General features: G+C 39.9%; 1 protein-coding gene across 2 annotated transcripts in view; it reads left to right on the top strand.

Moving 5' to 3' along the window:
• The window catches only part of SLC9A7 (solute carrier family 9 member A7), a 69,836-nt gene that overhangs the window by 24,660 nt on the left and 25,556 nt on the right, over positions 1–19,620 (top strand). For both annotated transcript variants that reach the window (XM_039725681.1, XM_039725679.1), the window contains exons 2-11: positions 8,016–8,215; positions 9,520–9,597; positions 10,260–10,336; positions 10,969–11,081; positions 12,395–12,500; positions 12,787–12,928; positions 16,381–16,486; positions 16,823–16,911; positions 17,046–17,159; positions 19,503–19,614. In XM_039725681.1, coding sequence (XP_039581615.1) covers positions 8,016–8,215; positions 9,520–9,597; positions 10,260–10,336; positions 10,969–11,081; positions 12,395–12,500; positions 12,787–12,928; positions 16,381–16,486; positions 16,823–16,911; positions 17,046–17,159; positions 19,503–19,614 — 1,137 coding nt within the window. The remainder of the gene's footprint in view (positions 1–8,015; positions 8,216–9,519; positions 9,598–10,259; positions 10,337–10,968; positions 11,082–12,394; positions 12,501–12,786; positions 12,929–16,380; positions 16,487–16,822; positions 16,912–17,045; positions 17,160–19,502; positions 19,615–19,620) is intronic.

Raw genomic sequence — 19,620 nt, forward strand, 5'->3', positions numbered from 1 at the left:
GGAATCACTCCTGTGTGAAGGAAGGAAAGGGAGCCACAGTGAGCAGAGGTTGTTGTCTTTGTGATGGCCCATTGCTGCTCACACCTTTAGGAACGTATGTGGTATTGGTACATGTATGGCTTTCACTACTTGGGTTTTATAAATAAGGAGGGAAACTTATATTTTGAAAAGTATAAAGGAACTTTTAAATGTTATTTATTAAGTATTTAACAGCAAATGCTATAAATGCTTAAATCTGTGTTGCATGAAACAATGATTATGCAGTAACTAAACTTGAGAACACCTGAGCTGAAATCAGTTGCAGACTCTCTAATCTCTGACAAATACCTGTGCCCTTTATAACTGCAGTATTTTATTTCTAAGTTGAGATTCTCTTCAAATTGTCTTCTGTAGCTTGTCCAAGGTCTTTCACTGAGTCATTACTAAGGCTGGGGTTGGCTCAGGAGCCTTGACTCATAGTCCTGTGCTTGGACCAGAGGCCACATGTGATTAGCACAGGACAGCAGCTTCTCCCAGGGCTGCCTGTCAGTTCAGGCTGTCTGACAGATGCTGTCGGGTTGGGGTGTGTGTGTTTTGTGGGTTTAGGGTTTTTTTAATGCTGCTAAACTTTTTTTTTTTGTCTTTTCTGGATTTTAGATTCTAGGTGAGAATAAAACCAGCAATTTTTCGTACTGGCTGTCATTTTGCCACATAGTTATTGTCATCTTTCTGTGGCTGCCCTCTTGCTAATAGAGTCTACTCATCCCTCCAAATTATTTGGAACAAACTAATTTTTCTGGGGTTATAGATCTCCCGTGTAAATGTAAGGCTTTATGTGAAACTTAACAGTTTTTCAGAAATTAACTTTTGAAATTCCAAAACAATCTTCTGTTTAAATCTCCTGGTAGTTGTGTTTTAAATTTCTGCTTTGAACCTGTTCTTTAACCCCACTGTCAGTAAGAATGCGCATTACAGAATAAAGCACACCTGCCTGCCCCTGTAGTTCATAGTTTTTTTTTTACCATTTTGCTATACGTATATGTAAATCACACAACATGACACAAAATGAAAAAGAACTAGATCCCTACACTCCTGTGAGTTTTTTGGAATCAAGGGCTTGTGAGAAGGCACAAGTGCACACTGCGCATGTGTCTGGCAGCACAAAGCCAGCAAGTTAATTTGATATTTGGTTCTGCCAAATATTTCAGTGTGCCAATAAGTTTTTGTGTAATCTGTTTATTTAAATTCAGAACTATGCTTAGTTTGGCTTATTTTAAAAGTGAATAAAATGCTTATTACAAAGATGCCCTTGATAGCATAGTGCTGTCTGCCTACAAGGAGGAAGAATTACCCACTTGTTTATTGTCTTTTAACTTCCTTATCTAAAAATAGCCCTAAGGCAATGACAAAGCATGACCTTGAACTTGTTATTCAGAATTTTAGGGTCTGGATAGCCTCAAAATTTCTTCCAGACTTCAAGAATTGGCATCCTCTGCCTTTCTTTCCTGTTGAAAAAGGCTGGTTTTAAATTTTTTTAAACTGAAGTATAGTGAGGATTTATTACGTGCTCACACTGCTGCACTTAAACTGCTTCCCCTTTTTCAAAGTTTGCATTTTCTGCAGTGATGTGACAAGCTGGTGCATGCCACAGAGGCAACATTGCACCATTGAGAAAGTAGTTGATGATTAGCCATGCTGAGTGCAATACAGAATCACAGAATCACAATTATGTTGGAAAAGACCTCAGAGATCAAATCCAATTTGGGACCTAACGCCACCATGCCAATAGACCATGGCACTGGGTGGCACATGCAGTTGTTTCTTAAACACCTCCAGGGATGGTGATTCCACCACCTCCCTGGGCAGCCTGTTCCAATGTCTAATCAGCCTTTCTGTGGAGAAATTCCTCCTAATGTCCAGCTTCAATCTTCCCTGGCACAGCTTGAGGCCATTTCCTCTTGTCCTGTTGCTGGCTGCCTGGGAGAAGAGGCTGACCCTCCCCTGGCTACAGCCTCCTTTCCGGTGACTCTAGGGAGTGATAAAGTCACCCCTGAGCCTCCTTTTTTCCAGGTTAGCAATCCCAGCTCCCTCAGCTGCTCCTCACAGGACCTGTGTTTCAAACCCTTCAGCAGCTCCATCGCCCTTCTCTGGACTTGCTCCAGCCCCTCAGTGCTCTTCTTGAGGTGAGGTGCCCAGAACTTGACACAGGACTCCAAGTGTGGCCTCACCAGTGCTGAGTATATGGGAAATACAGATGCTATCAGAGACCTGCAGACACTGGCTTAACCCTTCTTCAAGTGGTTGTATAGTGGTGTTCCTCTGCCCTCCTGTGCAGGGTAGTACACTGAATGGCAAGCAAATATAGGTATAGGGAGTGAGTTGTTAGTGCCTCTGGAGATGGTATGTAACATGTGAACTGATTATTTTTTTAATAATGTACAGTGTTACTGGCTCAGTTCTGGATCAAAAAAATGCTTGAAGTGTTTTGTACAAGTGTTGAAACTTCCTCAAAAATCACTGCGAAATTTGAAGGTATAGACTGTGATGTTCAAAGGATGACACTGTAATAGGAAAAATACTTTATTTGTTGGTGCTTGGGCTATATAAAGCAAAAGTGTGATGTCTTGATGCACGCAAACATCCAGAAGAAAAATGATCCATGTGATAAACACTGCGTATTATTATTAGTCTTTCACCTTGAAAATACATACAAGACTTTCTTTCATCCTTCTTGCCAAGTTTTTTAAGCTTTGTTTCTTTGCCCTCAAGCTGGTAGAAAGTTCAGTTTGGAAGTAGGGAAATAAAACCTAGACTTTTAAACATAAGAAATCCTTTCTTCCCCCCCACATTCTTTGTGTGTATTTTCAAAAGTGAGCAGTATTTTACTCTCTATGTACCTGGACACCAGCTTCTTCAGTAATAGAATGTGCTATTCTGCCTCTGTGTGAGCTGCACTAAGGGATGACAAACTCTGCCAAGCCAAGACTGACACCACTGACAGTGTTGCTGGGCTTCACAAACCGTGAAGTGGTTTGCTCTAGTGTCACTTCCAAAAGATACTTCTGTTGCATTAAAAAAAAAAAAAGACAAAAATAAGAGAGAGAAGTACTAGTAACAGGTGCTTGATCTGAGGTATCACAGTACCTGCTTTACTGTACTTTTGTGGAATTAGCTGAATATCTCCTGGTCACCCCTTTTGCCTGCTTTTGATAGGGTCAGTTGAGGCCCAAGGCAGGTGGCAATCCAGGCTGGACTGAGGCAGTAAAAGCAGCCCCTCCTAGCCTGCTGGATCTGTTTGGCTTTTATGATGACTCTCATTGCTATTTCTCTTGTTCTGACTTACTGAGTTAGGAGAGCAGTCTGTCATTTAAGCAAAATAAAAACCAGCTCCAAAGCAACAGATAGCCCCAAGACCTGATCCAGAAAGCAATTAAGGTGATTTAAAAGAATTGTTTGCAGTATGAGGGGTCCAAATGTTCATGGAAAGACCTTAGGAGGTAGTCTTGTCCAGCCCTTTGCCTGCAGCAGGCCCCCACAGCTTGGGCTGCTCCTGGCCATACTCAAGTGAGTTTTGGCTATATGCAAGGAAGGAGATTATGCAGCCTTTGTGACAGCCTGTTCTGGTGCCTAGCCACGTCATTGTTTTAAAAAACAAGCCTTGCCTAATTTTTTTTCACCTGCATTGCAACAGGTTTGTTTTCTTTAGTTTTAATCACTGTGTGCTTTCCAGAAGATTCTGTCCCTCTCTTCTCTGTCTCCCCAGAGTAGCTGCAAAGAGCAGTAAAATCTCTACCAAGTCTCCCTCAGTTTGAAGGTTGGAAGGGAAGGACCCTCAGCTTTCAGCACCTGGCTCTTTACCAGAATTGTGTGAAAGAAACTGTATCTAAACAGGTTTGAGTTCACGGATTGATCCACTCCACCGAGTCACAGATCAAGTTGAATTCACTGATCAGACCGTGTGATGTGAAGTGTGAATGCCTCTGGCTCCTGCAGTCAGCTGCCAGCTGGCACTCCCTGGAACCTCAGGGCTGCTTCAGCAGAGAACTGGGCTGGAAATCACACAGACCACAGCCCTAACCAGATAAAGGCACTCGTGGTTATGTGTGCCTTTCTGAATTCATGTTCTCGCTTCAGTGACTTCTGTACTCAGACAAAACCAAAAGTAAAGATGAGATTTTAAATGGTGTATTGTTAGATTGATGTTGACCAATCCGTTTGCATCAAAGGAGGTTTAGATTGGATATTAGGATTATTTTTTTTCACTGAGATCAAGAATTGGAATTACCCAGGAAGGTGGATGAGTAATCATCCCTGGAGGTGTTTAAAAGTTGTGTAGGTGTGGCACTTAGGAACATGGTTTAGTGGTGGACTTGGCAGTGCCAATTTAACAGTTGGACTCTGTGATCTTAGGTGTTTTCCAGCCTAAATGATTCTATGACTATGTCTGAAATCTAATATTTTTCTTTTTCAATAGTGATTTGTTTCAGAAGGGACAAAATATTCCCAGGATTTAACACTTCATTTTTAGTAAGATGTTCTTTCTATACCAACCTCCATGATCAGCATTGCATAGGCCAGCTGCTGGCATAAATGCTCTCTATTAAACATGAGAATGCAAGTCATGCATACAGGTTAGTAAGTATTAGTTTTTGAGATAATCCTTCATAAGAGTCTTTGAGCAATGAAGCAGACTTACCCTTGCAATAGCTACCACAACCCAAAACTTTGAAAGTAAGGCCCTTCTCAAATTTTGAAGTATTTGTAGCCATTTATAGCTGTTTCTCTCTTGTTGCAGTCTTGCCATAAAAGGCAGTGCTGGATTTATCTGGCCTAGAGGTTCATTTTTTGAAGATGTAGTGTGTTCTTAAGCAGTGAGACAAATATTTGCTTTTGTTCCAGGTTCTCCATAAGCTCTTCAGCAGTAACACCTTGGGTAGGAGTAATACAGAGTTTATGTACTGATTCTTCTGTATCTGTTCCTACGTTCCAGCAGCCATTCATTGCTTCCAAATAAACAACAGAACTATACTGAATTTGTACTTATGTTAACAGCCTATAAGTAAGACTTAGTCTAGGCATATCCATTGAAAAATTCCAGGTATCTCTCTTTGTATTCGTATTCTACTTTTGTTCTTCAACTGCAACTCTCATGTTTCAAGAATGGTTGAAATCAAATGTCCAGGGAGAATTATGGAGGATGCCCTGGTCTTCTGTATAACACCTAATGGTAGACAGCTTAGGAGGACATCCTTCCTGAGGCTATAAATCCGGCAGTCTCTTCCGCCTGAAGAGCATTTGTGGTTTTAGTTTTTTGTGATCTTGGGGAGCTGACTGAGCTGGCTGTGCTTTGTTGATGCCGTATTATCAAGTGAGATGCCAGATAGAAATCATGTAACAAGTCCAGTAACTTTAGTTAGTGTGTAAAAGATGCAATGTTCATTAGAAAACAGAAAATTCTTCCAAATAGTTTTCTGTGAAGACTTCAAATATTTTTAGGAAAAGCACTAACGACTTGAGTCAAATAGGTGCTTTAATGTTTCACTTCAATATTCAAAACCTGTTGGTTTGGGACTATATGATGTATATAGCAGTGTGCCTGTACCTCTGTAAAATCAGGGAGCTTTCCATTCTTCTGATTCATCTTTTGAACTAACAAATGTCTAGTATTTTCCTAATGAAACTGGCTGTGGAATTTGTGTCTTTCTTGGGCCCCTTCTGTTTTCATACATATTTCCTTTAATGACTGAGCTGTGGGTGGCTTTACCCACTTGACTGCTTCTGACAGCCTTTTGCCTCAACAAAGGTGCAGGTGCATCCTGCTGCAAGGCAGCAGAGACCACATGTTCCTAAACTGCATGGTGCTCAGTATAAAAAAAATTCATCCATTTTGCTGTTTTATCAATAAGAGGTATATGAAAATTCCCTGTAGCTGTGCTACTGGGCCAAGGGAGAGTGAGGATATGGGATAGAATGTTTCACTTCAAATGCAAAGTACTAGTTATGAATATAATTGTCATATAACTGGTATATCTTACTATGGAGGAGAATGTGCAAGTGGATTATATCCAGTTGCATTGTGCAATCACCTCCTGCTCTCAGGTTTCTCTTCCTAATGCAATAGTAATGGGGTTTCCCAGCTGCTTTTGCAATGCATTCAGTAAGGACAGTCTCTGACCTTAAGAAGCTACCAGTATCCCCCTTTCTATTCTCAGCTGAGTAGGAATACAGAATTTGCTTTATGCCACAATGATGTATAAGCTCATCTGTACAGTTTTCTTTTTACATTCTGATTTACTACAGGATTTCTGGCTGATGTTGGTTAGATCAATTTTTACCACAGTCATTCTTCCTGATGTCTTCTGTGAGTGTAGCCCTTCCTAGCTGTGAGTAGGGTGAGAGCAGCAGAAATCTTAGGCTGCTGGCTTGGCTGGGTTGGTGAAGGGGTCTGTAGCCATAACTGGTAGTGCAAGAGGTGACTGGCTGTAAACTGCCACTTTATGCAGAGCTGTGTTTCTGCCTCATCCATCATATATAGCTGCAAAACACTCTGGTGGTGTTAGGAGATGCTTCTATAAATCTGTATTTAAATTGGTAGCATTGAAATTTCAGTAAGTAGATTTATCTTGTTTAGGAGATCTCTTCCCGTGTTCTCTCTGAGTATGTACTTCACTTTTCTAAATAAAATGTATCCTAATATTCTGGTTACTTTGGAATGATCATGTTGCTGCTCTGTTCTTAGAGAGGAAATGCTGGAGAAGAGCCTCCCACTAGTGTCACAGCTGCTACCTGCTGTATCTTCCTGCATTAAAATGGTTTTGTTACTGGGAACTTCAGGAGAATGAGATGTGCTCCTTTGGTTGGTATTTTGGGGGCGCAGCTTGGTTGCTCTTTGCCCTATGTCATAATAATAAGTCTATTTGGGGTTTTTGTTATGTGTGGTAGATTCTTTTGTTTGTTTTACCTAATGTATTTTTGGTTACTACCTGTCAGCTTCATTTACTCTCTGGGGAAACTGTGGATGCAGAGGGAGGGTCACAGGGAGCAAACCCAACACTGACTACTGATTTGTCAACAAAAGCACCAAACATCCATCTTCATCTTGCAGTTGTCTGGAACAAGGATTAAATTGCAGATCATCCTAAGGCAGCAGGGAGCCTTTAGTAAGTGGGTATCAATTTGTTTACTTACCAGACCGAAACCACTTTGACTGTTCTTATACATTCTCTCTGCAGATGTTCTTTTCTTAGTACATTGTAACAGGGATGGTACTCAGTTAGAACTTTGTGCTTCTCCAGCCCCTTGCCGTTAAGTTAGGAATTATTTTTGTCACTGTGTCTGATGCATTTGTTATTGATAGTATTTTCTGGTTAGATTTTCTCTGCTGCCTAAGTGATATGTCCTATATTCCTGAATCCTGGATCTCTTATGATTGCTCATTTCATTTACGCCTTATTTTATTTTTGTTTATATGAAATGTGGAAAATGCTTGCAAATGTCATATAGTGGCTTCTTTGTGCATGTCATCTCTCTTAGTTTTAAAGTTTGTGGAGTACACAGAAGATTGTGCAACAGGCATTGTTTACTGGCCTAGAATTGTAAGACTAAAAACTGTGTTCTTGCTGCAGCCATAAAATAACATGGCAAACATCACCATTCCAGAGCAGTTACAGTCACGTGCTTCCAGCAGTTGATGTTTTCTGGCAATGGTGTGTTTGCTCAGTTCTGCCCTAAGGCAGGTGACATGTATTTGGTGTGGGGGATTGGGGGTTTGCACTTTTGACATGTGAATGAGGGTGAGGAAGACAAAAAGTGAAATGGAACCATTTGTTTGTCACTTCAGTCAAGTACCAGATACTTCAGATTCACTGGTAGTTTTGATGTGATCAGGGCCTCTCTTCCTCTGCAGAATTCACTTCAAGGTGTTTATGATGCCCATATGCTTGTAAAGTTCATGCACAATCCCTTGGATGATGATTGGAACTCGTTAAAGTGCAGGAGTAGCAAATCAGCCTCATGGATTTTTACCTCTCTTCCAGGACTCATAGTTGGGGTGATCCTGAGATATGGCACTCCCTCCACGAGTGGCCATGACAAACCATTCAGCTGCTCTCAGGAGGACAGGCCCTTCACCACCCTGCTGGTCAACGTCAGCGGCAAGTTCTTCGAGTACACGCTCAAAGGGGAAATAAGCCCTGGCAAGATCCACAACGTGGAGCAAAATGACATGTTGAGAAAGGTGAGCCTACACCATTTCACACGCTAAGTGTTTCTCCTTCATCTGTGCTTCCCTCCCTCCTCCCCCTCCATCCTGTTTGAACCTCAGGCAGTGCCAAGTGTCAGGATTCCTGATAGTAACAGCACTTTAATGCTTAATTCAAATGCACCTTCTGTATTATATCACTGCTGGAGAAACTGTGCTCTGTTACATGTATGTGGTGCTTTCCTAAAGGCCTTGGTTTGAAAACTTAATGTATGTTTCTAACATCTGTAGAATTTACAGAGATCAGCTGAACAGAAAAAAAACCCCAACCTTGTGCTGCCTTGTATAAATGCAAAGTAAGGAAAATTATAATTTCATAGTGAAAAGTGATTGTTCCTTGTTGTTTTGGTCTTTTTTTACCTAGGGTTTTAAAATTTGTGCATTGCCAGGAAATAGTTCTGCTTCAGCTTCCACCCAATAAACCGCCAAATGAGGCAGTCTGGTGGTGGAAGTAAAATTCACCTATCAGCAGTTATTCAGATGTGTTATTTGCCTTTTTATTCAGTGTCGGGAATGAACCACCTCTTGTGTGTATCAAAGCTAGACTTTGAAGCATAGGATTGTGATCTAAAAGTACTTCTTTCTGCAGATTATGAAGAGAGCTCAGCTGCCTATGTGTGTCTGGCTGCTGTAGGTATCTCAGGTTAGCTGAAATGAGTCCTGCTCTGGGAAGGCACAGTCGTACTGTTTGTCTTCTAACCTGTGCTTAGGCAGGGGTGAAGAGAGCCTAGTTAGTCTCATATGTGTGAAGGCCTTCTGTTTGCATTTTAACTGTTGTTTGTTGTTCTGTAGTGTAGTGTAGTCCTTCATGGATATGTGGAACTCCTACTGAAATACATGGAAGAGGTGTATGATCCAAATTTCTGAAAACCAGTCTTGTATCTGACTTGATTGGCTTATAGTAATTATTCAGTGGCTAAATTTGTACAAAAAAGAAGGCTAAAATAGCATTTCATCTGCAGCCATGCCAATATCAGGTATCACAATTGGAAATATCTTCTCCAACATAATTTCTGCTAGAAATTTTTAATTTAAAATGGGGGACTGTGTTTGGGACTGCTGCCAGATCACGAGCAACCAATGTAATGCCTGTTCTTTCTAGATACTATTTACCAATAGGAGCTGCAGCTATATACAAGTAGACCTGGCCAGTGTTTTAGAGGCTCAGCTTATCTATTTCATCAACCAAAAATAGTGGTTGTCAGAAAATGAATGAGGAAAAGTTCTAACAATTTGTGTATGTCTGTTTATAATTGAAATTTCATATTTTATTTTTTTAGGTAACATTTGACCCAGAAGTTTTCTTCAACATTCTATTGCCTCCTATAATTTTTCATGCTGGTTATAGCCTGAAAAAAGTAAGTGCAATAACTTCTGAGGAGAATAGATCCTTTTTTTTTTTTAATGAGAAATTGCTGATTTGTTCAGGATTGTAGTCTCCTTTCAAGCATTTACTTACAGTAAGAAAAATTGCATTTCCTCCAGAGATGGTTAGGTCATATTGTTTTAAGAGAAAATACATATATTTTTGAGTACAAATGTATTAAACCCTACTTAATTTTGCTGATTTGTTTTCCTTTGAACTTAGCCAGACATTGATGTCAGTTTCATTTAAAGTAAATGATGTTCTGTTATGAATTGTTTTGGTCCTTCTCAAATATCCAAAATGCAGTAAATTATGCTGAGAGGCAGACCTAGCCCTGAATCCCAGTGGAGATGTGCCAGACCCCTAATGGCAGAAGAGCCCAGATTCTGATCTTGCTTGAAGACACCCTGGATTGGTGCTGGTTTCTGTCAAAGCCTTCTGTAAAACTACATGTAGGGTCTAATGCATGGCACAGATCTGGTTTATTCAATTTACTGAAGTTAGATTGAATTTACATAGCAGTAATTGAAATGTTTCTCTGAAATAGATGTGTGCTTCTGTGTATTGATGCAAGTGAAGTAGTGTGCTACATGGTTCTGAATGGGCAATATAACTTTTCTGAAGTAAGTATATAAACCTCTTTTTCTTGTGCAGAGACACTTTTTCAGGAATTTGGGGTCCATTTTGGCTTATGCCTTTTTAGGAACAGCAGTGTCTTGTTTTATTATTGGGTAAGTGAACTCTGATATCAGTTCCTCTCTACACTAAAGCTTAAGCTGATAAACACTCTCTCTCTTTGCCTCCATACAGATATTTTATGTATGTATATACACACACTTTTAGTTTAAGATATCTGGTCACGTTGATTTGCTTGCCTACAATCTCTTATCCTGCTCATATTAATGTGTTTTGTGTATGGATATTCTGAATAACAGAAATCCTGAATTGGATTGGTGATCTTGGCTTGTCTCTCAAAGAATTGCTCTAGAGAAGTAATCTCTTATTATAGATCATTCTTACCTCAGAGCTTTTGGCCTATGTATTGTGTTGGGAGAAAGAATACTGAGGGGAATTTTGAGCAGAGAAAACTTGGTGGGAAATGGAAGAAAGATGTAGACTCTGTGCTAATTGTGTGAAGATTTCAGACTTATTGGTTTTATGGGATGTCTTCTGGATCATATATTGCTTGATTTGCTTCATAGCGAAAAGAGGAAAGTTCACTTTGAGAGCTTTCTGCTACACTGTGGCAGTGTTCCACTGAGCTGTAGCATCCAGAAGCCTGTCTGAAATACTGTTGCTTGTGCTTTCCCTTGGTCTGTCTGAAATTGTTTGACTTGGAATGCTTTATCTTCTTTCTCTTCAGGAATCTCATGTATGGGGTTGTGAAACTAATGAAGTTGGTGGGCCAGCTGTCTGATAAGTTCTATTATACAGACTGCCTCCTCTTTGGAGCGATAATATCTGCCACTGATCCAGGTAGCTTGATGAACATTTTTAATAACCTTCCAAAATAACCTTATTGTTAGGATTTTCAGCTGCATATTAACAGGACTCTATTTTCAGTTATCTCATATTAGTATCTCTGAACCTCTTCTCTGAAATACATACAAATTCTGAGTATTTTGAAAGCTGTTCTCTGCTGATTTATGACTGAACTGGCAAGACATCATGGTATATTTGGAGAAAAATCTAACTCTCCTGTTCAAATACTTAAATATTTTTTGTTAAGTGTCTTCTTTTTAAGTGTGCATCAAGTTTAGGATAGTAAATAGATGAAATTGTTGCTTTTTCTGGATAGCAGGACTTCCTTCTTCAGCTACATTGCTTGGGGCTGGGCACTTTAAGAGCAATATTTGAAACTTTTAGCTTCTGTAGGAGGGGGATTTTCTATTCCTCTTTCAAATAAACTCCATGTTTTATAAGTTAAGGCAGAAGAATGCTTTTCTGGCCAAGTAATTTCAGCTTTTGCCCAAGTAATGTTGACATCCTTATGTAGAGAGTCAAGCAGGCTCACATTGGAAGTCTCCATTTGACAGATCTGTTTGTAGGGTTGGCAAAGGCCAGGGACCAGGGTGGGGAGTGCTGAAGTATGCAGCTTGACATTTAGAGCAGTTTATTTGAGGTGCTTAGTGGTGATTAGTGTGAAAATGGGAAGTAGCTCCTGTGATTGAGCTGAGCTCTGAACAGCTGGTGGTTGCATACAATTTATGCAAAAAATCACTTTGTGATTTTTGAAGTGCGTATATGGGAACATCTTCAAGATCATGGTCTTTCATCTCAGAATTTTCTTGAAAGAATGATTATAAATATTTAGCACTCTTGTCCTTTTTAAATTATGTGGAAATTCACACCTGTGGCATAATGGATATTTAGGGGAACACCTAGGGTTATTTGTAGTATTTTACAATGGCTGAAATAATAAACCTGAGTCAACAATCCATACAGCTTTTAAAAGCAGAAAGAGCTACACAACTGTTTTATATGGAACATGTTCCAAAATAATATCAGGGCTTTTGTAGAAGGGCTTTGTCTGCCCCATGCCCCTTGATCATGGGGGCCTTACTATGAACACCGTGCAGATGGGAGGACAAAAGAGCCACCTCTTAGTGGAGCTGCCCTAAAACTGGTGGAGGAATTGCTTACTTGTAGGCAAACTTGACTATGGTTTCCCATTTCAGTTTTGATCCTGTACTTCAGTTCCTGGGTTTTCTTGCTTTAGCCAAACTGGAAAGTCTGCTCCACAGCTCGTGCAGTCATTGCAGTGTTGTTTTCCTCTTTTCTTTCTGTAGTTACCGTGCTAGCAATATTTAATGAGCTGCATGCTGATGTCGATCTCTATGCCCTTCTGTTCGGAGAGAGTGTGCTGAATGATGCTGTTGCCATTGTATTATCCTCGTAAGTAACTATGGGAATTTCTACTCTGAAATTACTAAATTGCTTTTGGCATTTGTCTAAAATAAATGCTTTTTCTGAGAAACATTATATTAAGTTTAAATGGATTGCCCTTAGCTGGATTGTTAACCATTGCAAACATTTTCCAAGGCCTCTAATGCATGCATAGGCCAGAATGATGCATACACCTTCAGCCTGGGATTGTCTCCCTCTAGCTCAGGTAGTGTTGTTACAGAAAGAATCTTTCCTGATGCCACTTCTAACTTGTCATTGTGTTCTCTCTTTCTAGATCTATAGTTGCCTACCAGCCAACAGGTGAAAATACCCATGCTTTTGATGCTGCTGCATTTTTCAAGTCTGTTGGTGTTTTTCTGGGAATATTCAGTGGTTCTTTCATGATGGGAGCAGTGACAGGGGTTGTGACAGCTCTGATATCCTTTTTCATATTTGGTATTCCAGCTGAGATGGCACATATGGGTACTATCAGGGCTTTCCTTCCTGTTTCCCGTTATAGCAGAATTGACTCTAGCTTGTTTAATTCTGAGTGTGAAGATGTGGTCAGTATGCATTTGACTTCTTTTCTATAGGAGGACATTTCAGGTACCCACAGAACCCTTTCCATTAAAACCGAGACCATAGTAGAGTTTTAGTGATGTTGCTGCAGCAAACTGAGGCATGTCCTAATAATGTTTAGTTTGTTTTTACGGAGTTATAAAACCTAGTTTCTTTATTAGTCTTGAAAGACATCTCCTATGCTAAATGGTATTTGATTCTGTCTTCAGCAAAATCTCTCAGCTATTTCTGACCCCCACAGCATTCTTTGATTCCTGCATTTAAACTTTTTTGCCAGAAATCTGATGTCATACATCTTGGATAAGATTTTATCTCTGTTAGAGTTTAACATGATGTGCCTTGCATCATCTATTCTGTTCTCTTGATGCTTGTTGCTGTTATTTGGTTAGATCTCTGAGGTGCTTAGCAAGGAATTTGTGTGGGTCTTGTTTTAGGCTCAGGCAGTAGACCTTCTCCAGCCACGACCTACTCCAGGAGTCATGATTCTTCTTCAGGAACAAGCTGAAGTCTTTGCTTTCTGACAGGCTAGTATAGCCATATGTGCACATATCCCAGGCTGCTGTGATGTGCCTAGGCTTCTGAACACTGACCTGAAAGGGATAAAATGTGATGTTCTGTACAATGATCATGACCCTGTGACTCTGAAGCAGTACTGTCTGAACTGTACAGATTTTCTTGACCTGTCTTCATGATGCTTATTCAGGAACAAGCTGAAGTCTTTGTTTTCTGACAGGCTAGTATACATCCTGCTAGGATGTGCACATATCCCAGGCTGCTGTGATGTGCCTAGGCTTCTGAACACTGACCTGAAAGGGATAAAATGTGATGTTCTGTACAATGATCATGACCCTGTGACTCTGAAGCAGTACTGTCTGAACTGTACAGATTTTCTTGACCTGTCTGTGTAATGGAAACCCTTTAAGTATAATGGGGAAGATACGCTGTCGGTGCTTTAATGTTCAGTCTCAGTTCCACTGATCTGCAATCTGTGTGACCCAGAACCATGATTCCTCCTCTGACTTTTAGGCTACCAGCCATCCTTAGCTCTCGCTGCTCAAATGCAGTTATTGTGGGTTTTGGCTGCAATGCATTCAGATCCACTTTGTAAAATTATGCTTCTGAAGCAGCAACCATCCTTGCTTTTTCTAATGGCTGTGCTCTGGAAGGTAATGTGAGGCTGTTCAGAACAAAGCCTCTGTGGTGGCATTTTGTCTGTGTGGTGGGGATATTTTTCTTTTTGTTCTGTTTTGGTTTTGTGTTGTTCTTTTTCTTCGGTTGGTTAATTATATGACTATTTTCTTTTGGAAACATCCTTAATGTCATGCAATGATTTAGAAGCAAACAAAATTTGCATTTTGCTATTCATAGCTCATTAGAACTCATAAATTAAGGATTAAGTTAATATTCCATGAAGTGCCCATACCTGTACCTCTTTGAGTAAGGGGTTTCATGCAGTCATGCACTGTCCTTTGAGAATAGATAGAAAGCTCAGTTTCCAAATTATGCAGATAATATACAAGGACTTATTCTGGCTTTCAGCAAGCTGTCTGTGTTTTTAAAAAAATAGTTAAATTATAGTACCACATTGTATATTTTTACTAAATTGCAGCATCTGACTGGTTGAAAAGATGTGAAATACAAATATATGGCCTACAAATAAAGAAAATAATTAAGTAAAAACAGAATAATTTACTTTCAGCTAACATTTCAATTTGATCAATTATATGAAATAATAAAATGTGTTTGTTTTCTTACCTTTCTGTCACCTTGAGCTTCCTCCAAAATGATGAGCACAAGTTTTCAGTTCAGATTTAATGAAACATTTTTGGTGTGGTTACTGACAATAACAGCAAAGGGAATAAACAGTTTGAGTCACAAAACTGCCAGAAAAAACTGGAAATAAAGAACTGGTTCTGACAAAGCCCCTTGCCTAACTTCGGGGGAAAAAGGTTTAACCTCTTCCATGGAGTGACTGTGGCTATCCAGTTTCCATAGGCAGCCATCAATGTCCCTTGAGCCAGGCACTGGGATTATCTGAGTACTCTGTGGGGAAATGGGTTCCAGTTTTTGTTATGGTGGATGTTGCTGCTTCAGAAACATGACCTTAGAAAATAGATCTGTTTGGAGGAAGTGGTGGGGAGGAATTCAGCTGAGCTCAGAAGTTTTAGAGGTGCTTTCTGTGCAGAACTAACAGCTGTTTAAAAAGAATGTTGCATTTTATATTTGGTATAATGCCAACATGGAGATAATTTTTTTTAATGATGCTCTGGGCTTTGTTTTGAGAGCAACCTTCTGACAAAGTAAGGTCACGGCTGAAAGTGTGTCTGGAGTATATGTTTGCCAAGTTATCGGAGAATGTCAGCAAGAAGTAGCAGTGAGTGGAGAGATGGTACTGATTGCCTTCATGTGAACTGTGCATAGCTGTCTCACCTCAGATACAGAGTGCTGTTCAGCAAGTACCTGCTGCCAGAGTAGTGCTCAGGTAAAAAACAGCATGAAAAGGATTCTATAAATAGGTGAACAACTTTTTTTGTAGTGTGTGAAGAGCTAAATTTAACACTACTGAAATCTGTTCTGCTCCTTCAGTAGCTGTATGAATTGTTAATTCAGTGTGTGCTTTGATGTTCCTCAGGTTTTGCTCTCCTCTGCAAGATGAATTTGTTTTTTCTTTCCTTTGAAAGACTGAGGCGCTCGGAGTTGGCTTTTTCTCTAAAACACATCAGCACAAGGAGAGGAAATACATTTTGTAGGCAGCAATTGTTTTGCCTGAAAAGTACTGAAGTAGCCATGCTTGCTGGAAAAGACTTATTAACAAACCTGAAAACAAAAATTCTTGTTTATCTTAGGGTTGCTGTAGTCAAGAGCAGCTGTGTAAATTAAATGATTTTGAATGGGTTTTATGCTTTATTTGAAGGTGGGAGTGGGACTCGTAATTGAGGTTGGCAGGGTGAACAAAACATAACTCCCCCACCAATCCCCTGAAAAGCCAAGGCACACACAGTCTAAAAAGAACAGCAGGTAAATATCCCTTCCTTGCTAGCACTTCAAAGGGAACACAGAATAAGATAATATTACTTCTAAGAGGCGGAGCCACACTTTGTTATGGACATACAACAAAAATAACCAAAACTGATTGTTGCAATTTGAGTCTGAATTTTGCCTTCATGTGTTGGAATTTACGTTTTTCAGCATCAAAAGTGTTTTGTTTTCCAACAAGCATGGGCTGTTAGTACATAAAAGTGTTTTTCAGAAGTACTGAGAACAGAGAAGACAAAGGATTTCCTTTTGATCCCTTAACAAGTGACTTAACGTGACAAAGTTTACCAAGTTGCACTGCTTCCCCCTGCTGGAAACGGCTCTCTTCTTCTTGATGTCCTGGAGCACTTTCTTGCTTGCAGAAGCATGTGGATTTACTGGTGAGTTGCTTGAATTCAAGCACAGAAGTCCACCTCAGCAGCCATTTTTCCACTTTCTCACTAAATCTTTTCAATGAGAAATATGATTGTGCCTAAAGTTGGGTTGTTGGGGTTTTTTGCCTTCTGTTTAATGTTGAAGCTGCAGCTCACTGTGTAACAAAGGCAATGGTTTGGTTCAGACATCATCTCCCTAATCTGGTATCTCACTCACTTGAGTGGAAGAGTCAAAAAATATCAAGGTTAAGAATGATGTATAAATTAAATGGAGCTGGTGAAGGGAAATTGTGGTGAGCTGGCAGTAAACAGACTGATTTTTACATGTGGTTCTGTTCACAGGTGTGGTGGCTGTCCTCTTCTGTGGAATTACCCAGGCACATTATACGTACAATAACTTGTCAGTTGAATCAAGAAGTCGCACTAAGCAGGCAAGGATGTCTTTTGCCTTTTTTACAGTGCATTGCTGTAGTAGTCCATGTACTTTTGTTTAGTAGTCCATGTACTTTTATTTTTACAGCATCTTTTTAACTTGTCCTTTAACATGTGATGGTTTTCTCTCTAGCTCTTTGAGGTATTGCACTTCCTGGCTGAGAACTTCATATTTTCTTATATGGGCTTGGCACTGTTTACTTTCCAGAAGCACATATTCAGCCCAGTTTTCATTATTGGAGCTTTTGTATCCTTTTTCACATTGTGTGAGGTTTCTCTATTTTCTTATGAGCCCAAAAACTTGTGATGTCTGTTGGCTTTGCCAAACAGAGAATGGTGGCTGGCCTAAGTTTTCCTAATATCTTGCAGGCACAATAATTTTGAGAAAAATCTTGGTTACATCTTACATCTAAGCCCTAAGGCCTCTGTGCCACATAGTTGTTGGCTCTGTACCTGAATCTTAGAAGCCATATAATTTTACTAGATAAATAAAATTTACTGCATGCTTTGGCTAGCTGCTTGTGTTGTTCTTGTATTTGAACTTTGGAGACCTACAAAAGGATTAATTCTTCTCTCCACTTCCAGTGGCCCCTTGAGAAAGTAAGGGGCAAAATCAATCTATTCACCCACATTCCTTTTTATGTATTTATCTCTGAGCAATTCCCCAGAGGTCAGCATCTCAGGTGATGGGAGGAGAAGGGAGCAGAACTGGGGTACAGACCATTACATGAAGGGTACACGATTAAAGGTTCTGCCATTGTCTCTGGTTGACATGGTACCTGACTCTCAAATTCTCCAGAACAGAACACTTTGTGGCAGTCACAGTCATGTAAGCTCTGCATCCTGCCCCATTGAGATGAATTGTCTAACTCTCTCCTCACTATATTCCTGGTTGCTTGAATATTCAGCAGAATTATAAGTGTGCACGAAGAAATGGGAACTAGTTTCCCAGTCTTCATTTCCCTCTGCCTGCTGTAGGAGTAGGGCTGTTGGCCATGGAGGTAAACCCTGTAAAAGGACACATAAAGATGGCCATGTATGAGATGTACTTATTTTTTCTTCTTTCTATTGTTTTCTGTTCTACTTCTCAGGATTTACCACATTTGGTTTTATTTTCCTTTGGCCATTCACTTTTTTTCTGGAACAGTAATAAATTTTCTCCTGTGTCACTCATGTCCACTTTTCTGACCTAATAAATGTTCTAGAGCCCGGCAGACGTTGGATAAAGATATGAACAGAATAGTTGCACTTGGTATACTAAACAATGCAATTTTTTAATGCTTAGAGTGGCCTGCCATCTTTTCTCAATTTGTGCTGTCTGCCCTGGGTTTGTTTTCAGTAGTTGTTTCTCTACCTACTTGGCTTTTAATACATTTTCCACATCTTTTTCTACCACTAAAGCTTTGTTGCCTGTTGAGTACTTTTCTACCTTTGTGAGGAGGGCAACTAGTACTAGCACCTGTGTTTTACTCAACACCTGTGGTCCCCACTGAGTTTACAACTTGAAGAGGTGAAATGTAGAGACATCACCAGTTGTTGAAAGTGAAAGGCTGGAACGTAAAGACAGAGCTAGAGCCTCAGCATCCTTGGCAAAATCTTAGCTATTATCCTACATACATTAATCTTGATGGCTTCTGATGTCTGATTTCTGTAGTTCTCAAAAGGACTGGTGGAAAATTTGCTTGGATTGTGAGAGTTATTGTACAAAGTAATAATCAAAATCTGATTTTCCTAGAGATATTCCCTGCTGATAGTATTGCTTTACTTTAGCTGTGGCTAAAGTAAAGTGGTGTCCGGCCAGTGGTGTCCAGAGCTCTTATACTCTCTTTCTTTTCCATGGGAGAAGCATTATTCTTCTAATGTTCCCATGCCAGCAGGAAACGATCAGTGTTTGTTTGGCTTCTGGCCGTGTTGGCATTTTACAGGATTTCAGTCCACCACTCTAATTTTTCCCAAAGTACTCCTTATACAGTGGAGAGTGTTTTCAGCTTTCTGCTTCTTCACTGGAACCACTGGATGTTTTGCACCACAGTGGGGGTTCTTACCACTTACTGTCATGAATTTCTGCAGTCCTTTACCTATTCTTTTTCAACTTTATTCTAGTGCTGACAAATGGCTTTTGGATTTATATTCTTAGTAACTCTGTACTGGTGTTTGCTAGCCATTAGGATATTTTGCCTCTGCAGGAGTCATAATGGGGTGGCCACTTGCTGGTCCTAAGTTGGTTTCCCCTCTGTACACAGGGCTGCATTTCTGTTGTTCCAAAACTCAGAATTGAATGGTGCTGGTCGTAATTGTTTAAAGTGTGAATTTTCAAAGTAAAGCCTTAATTTGTACAATTGATAAGTTTAACACTAGATATAATTTCGCTGTGCATCTAAAAATTTAGTTATATTAGTAAAAACTTCCATTCTGTGCAATTGCTTTTGAATGGAAGTTGCATAAAATTGGGGAAAGTCTGCTTTAGATACACAGCTATAGAAAGAAGATATCATGATGTAAATCTCTCACTAAAACAAAAGCTTCATGTAGGATACCAAAAACTGCATACCTCAGGAAGAAGAAATCCTTAACTCTCAGCTGCAAACAGGTTGCAATCTTTTTGGGCAGAGCTGCACATATCTACCCCCTCTCCTTCTTGTTGAATTTGGGCAGAAGGCATAAGATCAGCTGGAGCTTTCAGCACATGATGATGTTTTCAGGTAAGA

This window comes from Passer montanus, unplaced genomic scaffold (assembly GCF_014805655.1).
Source record: "Passer montanus isolate IOZ18808 unplaced genomic scaffold, ASM1480565v1 scaffold56, whole genome shotgun sequence".
Lineage (NCBI taxonomy): Eukaryota > Metazoa > Chordata > Aves > Passeriformes > Passeridae > Passer > Passer montanus.